The 9,783-nt window shown below is 33.2% G+C and overlaps 1 protein-coding gene and 1 long non-coding RNA gene across 2 annotated transcripts; both read left to right on the top strand.

Annotated features, from left to right (window-relative positions):
• The first annotated feature begins 1,906 nt into the window (after nt 1-1,906).
• Nucleotides 1,907-3,038, top strand: LOC140039933 (uncharacterized). Its single transcript, XR_011842666.1, has 3 exons — nt 1,907-1,927; nt 2,495-2,542; nt 2,878-3,038. It is a non-coding gene; the product is annotated as an uncharacterized lncRNA (long non-coding RNA).
• A 53-nt stretch (nt 3,039-3,091) lies between these two features.
• LOC140039467 (solute carrier family 28 member 3-like) lies at nt 3,092-8,069 on the top strand. The gene is made up of 10 exons (XM_072085070.1): nt 3,092-3,112; nt 3,372-3,655; nt 4,022-4,163; nt 4,376-4,567; nt 4,758-4,919; nt 5,297-5,553; nt 5,865-6,033; nt 6,791-6,949; nt 7,126-7,306; nt 7,926-8,069. Exons 1-10 carry the CDS (start codon nt 3,092-3,094, stop codon nt 7,988-7,990), a joined length of 1,632 nt encoding a protein of 543 aa, XP_071941171.1. The 3' UTR covers nt 7,991-8,069.
• Nucleotides 8,070-9,783: the final 1,714 nt, after the last annotated feature.

The following is a 9,783-nucleotide window of genomic DNA, read 5'->3' as shown; positions in this document are numbered from 1 at the left end:
GATTAATATATGCTTTAATATTGCACAAAAATCAGTGTAAATTAAGTAATGTTTAAGTTATCAAAAAATGTAGTGATTCCAAGAAAGATAATTTTAAAGGGTTTATGTGGCACCAAAAAGTGATGCTTTATTAGTCCAGTATGATGAAATAAATATCAATTTTTAAACAGAATGTTGTTTTTGTGTTATTAGGATTAAAATAACTGGAAACGTTTAGATAATGTTAAAGTAACTAAGAATTGGTAATAATTTAATTTTAATAGATTGCTGTATAATAGGTGGCAATTGGTTATAATTTATTGTATAATTAAAATATAATGGTTATTGCTTTATTTTTATTTATTTGTCTTAAATACTCATCTTGTAAGATGTATATAAAAGTGCCGGTTTTACTGCATTTCCACGACCTGTACATACAACACTGTAAACCTGAATCCAGAAGAAGAAGAAGTTTGCTTGCGGTCTTTGTGTGAACGCATCTTAAGTCATAACATTTACTTATTGTATAGGGTCACACAGATACATTTTGTAGATTTTTAACATAATAGCCAGCAGAAAATACTACTGTTAAATGATGTATTGGCCACAATTATGAAGAATAGAGATGTCAAACTTTGAATAGCCCATTTTGTAGTTTTAATCAAGTTTTTCACTTTTGCCAAACAAAATGTACAAAACTAAGGATTTCATTTATAAAAAGGACAGAATAAAATGTTACTTTTGTCTTTAAATTACAGTTTTAATTTTGTTAAATCATTCTTTTCAATCCGGTTTTAATTTCATCCGTGGCTTATGTGATATTTAAAATGACCTATTAAAAAAAAATATTTATACTGTAATTTTATTTTCAAGGCGACAATATATCTTATGTATTCGCCATACCCAATAGTAACAACATGGACCTATAAATTAGATCCATGCTAACAGTACCCAGTATTTTACCAATGTTAGCTTCCGTTTTCAAATAATATTCAGATTTTACTTGTTTGTTCGTACGTGTGTATCATACGGTATTTGTAAATAATATTAAAATTAAACTTCGCAGTTTTCACGATTCCGCTGCTGTGGAAAGGTATACCAAACTTGTTTAAGTAACTTCTTAAGCCGTCAGTGCTCGAAGGTTAGCTGGTATAAGTTTGTATTTTAATTCCATATATGCGAGTCAATGCAATTATGAAATAAAAAGTTTTATAAAATAAATATTAGTTTCTTTCATTGTGTGCATTTTACCTTTTGTCCCCTTTTGAAACTACTGTACAGACCAGTAACAAAATGGAGAATTTTTGTCGCCTTTGTGGATAACAAATAGCTTTTGTGACAAAAGTAGTAGTAGGCCTACTCAATAAGTAGTTGCCAATGTAGGCCTACTCAATAAGTAGTTGCCAATGTAGGCCTACTCAATAAGTAGTTGCCAATGTAGGCCTAATGAACAGTACAATAGATCATTCAAGCTAATGCTTTCTCATTTCTGCTCGAATGATCATTGTTAGGTCTTTTAGTTTGATTATTTGGTATTATGCACTATAGGCCTATCCATAACGGTGGGTTTTCCCAGGGAAGAGTAAATTTTACTTTGCCATGAACATTTTTAAGTTATCACAAGTGGAGGAATCACTCCCTGATCTGAGATCTAAATGGCGGTTAAATGAGTTCCATGCTCTAACCAAACTAATGCCTCTAAAGTACCAATATAATTATGTTAATACAATCTGTATTTAAAGGCAAGAAGACTATTATTATTGACAAATATAGTGTTAAAATCTATAAACCATTCATTGTTAATTATAGAGAACGCTCCATTAGCGATACATTGAATTTTCCTTTGTTAAACTTTCTATAGGAAATACATAACAAACGTATTCGTGGTATCTGAAGGTTTGGGAATTTTTCAAAACTGTCAAGATTCAGACAGCAGACATCTGTACAGGTAAGAATTATTCAGAAAGTATTTCAATGGATGATAACATATGTTTGATTGTGAGGTTCATCAGGAGATTGAGCAAAAACAGTTTTTAGAGAAACGAATTAGATTCTGTATAATCGATCGATGTGCACATGAATGTGTTTACTATAGATTAATACACAAGCTGCTCAATTTCGTGCTCCTGACATGGCTACAGTACTTACGTATAAACTACGAAAATAATGTACTACAGTACTAAAAAAAACGTACACATTGAGACTAATCTTCTTGTTTATTCCATTGGTTAAAAAAACGTATACATTGAGACTAATCTTCTTGTTTATTCCATTGGTTTAACGAATGTTATTCAACAATTCTTTAATTAGCTGTTTTGTTAATTCTGTTAGTGTTTCGAATTCGCACAGAATGAACAACAGCTATAGTAATGTATTTTCACTGTTTTTAGTTTCTATGGCAACTCAATTTGCACTTCAAATGTGTTGCCTACTTTAAGATTGAATGTGCCACAAATTTCGAATGTAAACATTACTGCTAATGTTTTAATAGTATTTTGTTATTCATATATAATAGGATAAACGACAAACTGAAGATTTCTGAGCCTATAGGATGAATACATCTGTAAGTGGATAACATATTATTACTTAAGCTCTGTCTACACTATCAAACTAGTTTGGAAAAAAATGTTGATGTGCCCAAATATGGCAGTGATATGCCCCAAGATGGTAGAGATATGACATCATCATGTCTATATGGGCATATCACATTTTTTGTTACATAAAGTTTGATAGTGTAGGCAAGGGTTTAGAGTATAGGCTTCAACGAGGAGAACACAACATTCAGTTCTTATTTGTTCTCTACGATGGGTTGTTACATCAGACTCGGTATGTTCATAACCAGTCATTAGTCATTTTCTACTGTTGGCCAATATCTAAAATCAAAATCTTTTATTACAGGGGAATATTGAACTGACAAATGTAAATAGAAATGTCGTATCTCATGTGAACAAAGGGTATGATGATGAAGAAGTTGAGCCTACCAAACAACCAAGGCGTGTATCGTCTCAGCCTAATGTAGATGACGTCATTATTGAAACATTATCAACAGTAGACAAAGTTGAGCCACCACAGAAAACAGGATTTTGGACGGTAAGTTTTTTATTTGAATTGTATGTGCTTCTCGTTTCCTTGTGTCCCAAAGTTTTAGTACCAGTCTTTATCGAAGATTTAATTTACCGTGGTCAGACTATCTCATAAAACGACTAGTTCCTATCCTGATTTAATAGGCCTACTGGTAGAAAGATGAAAATATGTGTTTATGTTTTGTTGAAATCAATATTATATATATTTGAGTCTTTATAAGTCATCATCCTCATCCAACAACTTATTATACTGAAGAGGTGAAGAGTAAAGAGAGAAAAACTGTACTAATATATTTCTCTCTTTTCTAGTCTGTTGATAAAGCTAAGGTGACAGCAAGTGACTTTTACAATGACAACAAGAAGTTAACACATTGGATCATCGCCATCATCTTAACATTACTTTACATCGCCTACTTTGCCTACGCATTGTGGTATGATTATGACGAAGCTGAGATTCTCATTGTGTTCACTTGTATAGCTGTTTTTATTTTTATTTACGCGGTTATTCGCGATAATGCTGGAAGTCAAATTGAGGAGAGCTTAATCAAACCGACTTCACATAAACTTAATAATAATTGGAGCCATATAAAATGGTAGGTTTTAAAGTCCACGTGTTATCAGGTTTTATTGAACGATAAATAGCCTAATGAAATAATAGTACAGTAATAGTATTATTTGCATGGATTTTTCCCCTATACCATTTGTCACTGGTTTGTGGAATGGAATAGGTCCATAACTTATGGCCTGTCCTTATTGCGTGTTTTACAGTATTATAATTACTAGAAAATGTTCTAAAGCATTCAAGCGAAGAGGAATGGCCAGATTTTGTATTTTATTTTGCAACATGAGAAGAAACCAAAACGGTGACGCAAACTTGATTGGGGTCCTTCTAAGAGTTGCATCATATTGCCTACGTAATATTAATTGTTATGAAAATATAATTATTTGTTTTATTACAGGCCATTGTATATCTTGCTTATGGTAGCATTCATCATCATTTTGGTGTTTTTAGTCAAAGACTCTCCCGAACAGCTCATTTCTTTTGGTGGTTTAGTTATTTTTGTCCTGTTTACATACATCTTCTCAAAACATCCAACACAGGTAATAATTAGAATACTCGGGTGGTCGTGGGTTCGAGTCCCACCCGAGAATCATTTCGATTTTGTCTCAAGTGTTCTCAATATTATGTACCTAGTATAAAGTACAATGTCGGTAGAGTGAGTAAACATTTGACCAATTAATAAGAATACTGTTGTAATTTTCGGCAATTGAGATAATATATAGTTTGACAAATAATTAACTTGTTCTCCCAGGTAATATGGCGTCCGGTATTGTGGGGTCTAACGTTACAGTTCCTCCTTGGATTGTTTGTACTGCGAACTGATATTGGATTTAAACTATTCGACTGGCTCGGAGACAGAGTTACAACTTTCCTTGATTTTTCCGATGCTGGAGCTGAATTTATTTTTGGAGAACTTTACACTAACCATTTTTTTGCATTTAAGGTAGGATGTACAGCAAATAAATAAAATAATTCTTTCTTATTTCGAAAAACACAGTTCATGATAAATCATGAATGATTCCATTGAACTTTCGAATTAAAATAACTATTCATTAAATGCCTCATTATAGTTATTTTAATAGTTCATGATATTTTTGATAGCAAGTTCTGAAGATGTTTCCTTTTTCCTCCAGGTTCTTCCAGGTGTGATCTATTTCAGTAGTGTCATCAGTGTATTATACTACATTGGTGCCATGCAGTTCGTTATCGAGAAAATTGCCTGGCTAATGCAGTATACAATGAAAACATCAGCAGGAGAATCACTCAGTGCTGCCGGAAACATATTTATTGGACAGGTAAGTTCTTTTATTTCCGCAACTTTTTTTTAGACTACTATGCCATTGTAATTGTCAAATATACCATGTTATTCAACTATTATGTCATTGTATTCGTCAACTATGCCATTTATTCGTCAACTACACCATTTTATTCGTCAACTATACCATTTTATTCGTCAACTATACCATTTTATTCGTCAACTATACCATTTTATTCGTCAATTATACCATTTTATTCGTCAACACCATTTTATTCGTCAACTATACCATTTGATTCAGAAACTATACCATTTGATTCAGCAATTATACAATTTCATTCGTCAACTATACCACTTTATCCGTCAACACAATACAATATGTATGCCTAAAATGTATTTTTTAATTTCACCCTTCAGACCGAAGCACCACTTCTGGTTCGGCCATTTTTAAAAGACATGACCCTTTCGGAGATCCATTCCATTATGACAGGAGGGTTCGCTACAATTGCAGGAAGTGTTCTCGGTGCTTACATTTCATTTGGTGTCGATGCATCGCATTTAATCAGTGCATCAGTCATGTCAGCACCAGCTGCTTTGGCTATTGCTAAATTATTCTGGCCAGAAACAGAAGAATCCAAAATGGTGACTGTAGAGCAAGTTAAGATACCAAAAGGGTAGGTCAGTTTTATTTACATGTCTTTAACATTGTCGTGTCTTAGGCCTAGTGTGTCTATCTTGGCTTAAATGAAGTATGCATTGAAAACGTTGAGAAGATTTTCAATGTCTCTCTGGTTCCGAGGATGGGTCATTTTGCATTGTTTTCAAGATTCAATAGATGTTCCATTTTTTAATTTAAATAATATTTTAAACCGACAAAAAATTGTATTTTTATTTTTAATGTTTTTTGTAACTTATATTGAAAGCAGGCCTGCTCAAAATAAGAAAGTAATAAGTGAAATAGATAACTTTTTCTTTTTTTTCACAGTGAAGAACGAAATATTATTGAAGCAGCATCAGTAGGCGCTTCCACAGCCGTCTCACTTGTTGCAAATATTGCAGCTAATCTGATTGCATTCTTAGCCATCTTGGCGTTTCTTAATGCCATGCTTACTTGGCTTGGTGGACTTGTAGGAATTGAGGATCTTACTTTTGAGGTATTCAGAAATATTCATTATTATTGTTTGTACCCGATACATCTACCCCATTATTCTCTAAAACGCAGCTCAAACCATGGAGTTTTCCTCCATGATATTCGCGCGAATCGAAAGCGTTAGCTTATACGCATGTGTATTCATTTTTCCATCTTCCAAATCCCTCTCTACGCATGCGTATAAGCTGACGCTTTCGATTTGCGGGAATAAATTCGCCTAGTGAAAAATAGGCTTTAAGGCCCATTTACACTAGGACGATAACGATAATATAATAATAGCAGGATTTTTATAGCGCACATACCACTCAAGAGTGCTCAAGGCGCATTAAAAAAAATAAAAACAAATCATACAAATGCCTGACAAATAAAACGCAATTTCTTTGGAGGGTCCCCATCGGTCGACGATAAATAGATAAACATACATTTTTCATACATGAAACAAAATAAATCTAAAAGGTTTTTATCCTAGAACTGGTAAATAAGGATAACCATTTATGCTGCCTTTGATGAAAATAATATTTTCACACGTCCAATCAAATGACGTCATGATTAGTAAGAGCAATAATATCGTGACAATACAACGATTTTATTGTGTTTATTTTTTAAAATATTAATTTTATCAAAGACAGCATAGATGATTATCCTATAGTGTTAGAACGAAAACTTTTCTAATTTCTTTTTGTTTTATGTAAGCATGGCCTACATGATATCACGATTTTTTTACACGTATGCTATCATCATCTTGTTCTGCTATTGTTTAGTTGATCTGTTCATATGTGTTCATGCCGCTTGCCTTTATAATGGGTGTAGAATGGGAAGATTGCCGTGAAGTTGCCGAGTTGATTGGAATTAAGGCATTTCTTAATGAATTTGTTGCTTACCTCAAACTTGCGGAATTCATAGAAGCTGGTAGTATATCAGTGGGTACAATTATGTTTTGCAATATCATATTTATTGTTTAGTTTTCTGTTAGTTGGTTTTTTGCTAGTAGGACCTACCCTTCTTCTTCCAATTTAGTGCAAACTTCAGACTTAAAGGCTATAAAAAATTTAATTAAATTCTCAATTTTGTTTTCTAATGATAATAAATTAAATAGAAGCGGTCCGAAGTTATCGCCACATATGCTCTATGTGGATTTGCTAGTATTGGCTCAATTGGAGTTCAACTTGGAGGGCTTAGTCCAATGGCTCCGTCTCGGAAAGCTGCATTTGCTACTGTCGCAGTTCGAGCTCTCATCGCTGGATCGATTGCTTGTTTTATGACCGCTTGTATTGCAGGTTTGTATAGAACTGAAAGTAGCCTAGCATACACCAGTACAATTTACTGTAGTTTGCAAATTCGAGCAAATAAAACTTCGAGTTTGGTAAGAAAAGTGTAGACCTCCTGTCAATTGATCAACTTCTGCAAACTGCAGAAAACTAGTTTGTTTGTTTGATTGATTAAAGCCCTGTCTACACAGCGAACTTGCAACCTCGCAGTCTTTGCAAACACGAGCAAAAGTTGTCAACTGGTCTACAAACTCCCAGTTTGCTTATTTTGTACACTTTTAAGTTTACGTGTGTAGACAGGCTTAAAGCCACTTGGTTTAAATAATAACCCACTACCATCTATCTCTCTCCTCCCGTCGTGTCTTGTGAAAGATCAAAAACACTTTTTTAAATATAGACTCTACTAATTCCCGACACAAGTTTTTCAATTGGATTTTTCCAATTGATCATTAGGCCTACTTCCTGTTTTTTTTTTTTTTGCCTCTTACCATATTATTGGCCTACATTATGATTTATTAATATTTCTCTGAAACAAAAAGAAAATCTCGTAAGTAATAATGTGCTAGCTTTAATTTTAAATTAAAAATATAAATGTTTATTTGATTGACTGACTGAAATACTTTTTCAGGAATTTTATACGAGGAAAATATTGAAATGGTAATGAATGGGACAGCGATTGCACCAGTTACATAGTCTTGAAACATAAAGTTGGAGAAGCATTATGGATGAAGATCTGAAATGAAAGTGAATGAATGAATGAATATTCGTGGTATAAGGCGATTCTGAATCCCCTCTGTAAACTTGGTATGAACATGGAAGAGTGAAATTACACACTTCCTTAGTGAAATTATTATTGACATTTGATATTATAAACATGTATATATTTCATTTTAACAGCAATAATATAGTAGTATTATAATGTAAACATACCGTGTTTAAATAAAACCTTTTTAAATCTATTTTCATGATGGAGAAGTGATAATTTTAAATTAAATATTGTATCACATTAACATTTTTTTTATGTACCAAAAAATCCGGGCAATTTCCGCTGAACAGCGAGAAAAACAGCTATTTTAGGGAGGTTTTTTCAATGTAACTCTGTTATTATTTAACCGATTATGGCTGTTTCGGCATTGTTATGCCCACGGAGAATGCTCCATGTTATGCCTAATTAATGACCTACAATGGCATGTTATTTTTAATTCTTAATTTTTAGAAACATCATCGGCATTGATTTTTAACAAGTAAACTTAAATTGCATTTTCTCTAGAACTACTCGCCCAATTTTTGTACGAGAGGCAAGGGTTATAATTTGTGATTTATAATATAAAAATATAATTTGATTTAATGTACAGAATATTTGATACGAGTAGTTTAAAAAACCCATTTTTTGTTTCAGATTCACTCGATTGTCTGTGGCGTTTTGACAGGCGCGTTCATTATAGGGAACATTACTTTTGAAACAGCGGCACACGTTTATAAAACGGTGCGTTACAAAAATAAGTTACAAAAAAAGAAAATTACTTAATAAGCAAGTAGATTTAAATAAATAAAATAGAATTACAGCCAATGCTTAACTCAAAGTGGAGAATTTTGTAAGACTATCGGGTATTAAAACTATTTGAAAAAGTATATACAAATGTAGATAAAACTAAAATAAACAAATAATTTAGTTATTAATTTACGTGGTGGGCGGTAAATCTTAAAGTCTTTCTATACCTCCATGCAGCTGAAACTGTGACTGTGCATTAAAATGTATAATTCATAATGAAACTGACGGATATTGATACTGTTATACACTGGATCATCCATTTCCCGGTCACTTTATTTTTTTCCAAACGAGAATTTCCAATGAATGATATTCACACAAATTAATCGTATTTAGTTGTTTTTCTGGTCAACATTTTTACTGCGCAGTTTCTTTTTTCTTTACCAATTTAATCCCTCTAGTAATCCAAATTATATCGTGGTCAACCACAACAGTAACATCAGATAAATAGGATCCTATTCAAATTTAATGCATAATATTTTATACAATGGTTATACTCCTATAATTATTAGATGACAAATTTCGTTTTTGTAAAAGCTACAAGTTAACGGAGTACTTACTCGGACGTTTCGATCTCTATCAGAGATCATTCTCAACTGACTGCGGAGTGTTAATGCAGCTTGGTCATGCTTGACACGTCATCTGTTGATGACGTCGTACGCCTCCGGTTGTAGGTTGGAGGTTGTGCGGGGCTCGGCCAGGTGATGTGTCTATCAAATCATTGTACAAATGCGAGAGTTCGTGGGCTCCAGTATCCCGGTGCATGGTCTTCTCCTTATTTCTCCTTATATGTAATGATTCTCTAATCTGTCTGTCTTTGCGTTTAGGCTCTTTGGTTAAGATGGTAGCCTCCCAGTTCGGTACATGATTGTGTTTTATGACATGTTCTGTAATGGCAGATTTGTGTATGATCGATGATGTGGATGTTCTGGAAGCC

Source organism: Antedon mediterranea, chromosome 2 (assembly GCF_964355755.1).
Source record: "Antedon mediterranea chromosome 2, ecAntMedi1.1, whole genome shotgun sequence".
NCBI lineage: Eukaryota > Metazoa > Echinodermata > Crinoidea > Comatulida > Antedonidae > Antedon > Antedon mediterranea.
Note: the sequence above shows the minus strand (reverse complement) of the source record. Positions and strands in the feature narration are given on the sequence as shown.

What these genes read in the sequence shown, in the direction of transcription:
- LOC140039467 (XM_072085070.1), top strand. Translation starts at nt 3,092, where the DNA reads ATGTGCTTCTCGTTTCCTTGT. An exon ending in AATTGGAGCCATATAAAATG is followed by an intron (nt 3,656 to 4,021) that starts GTAGGTTTTAAA and finishes GTTTTATTACAG; the next exon opens with GCCATTGTATATCTTGCTTA. An exon ending in GAAACATATTTATTGGACAG is followed by an intron (nt 4,920 to 5,296) that starts GTAAGTTCTTTT and finishes TTCACCCTTCAG; the next exon opens with ACCGAAGCACCACTTCTGGT.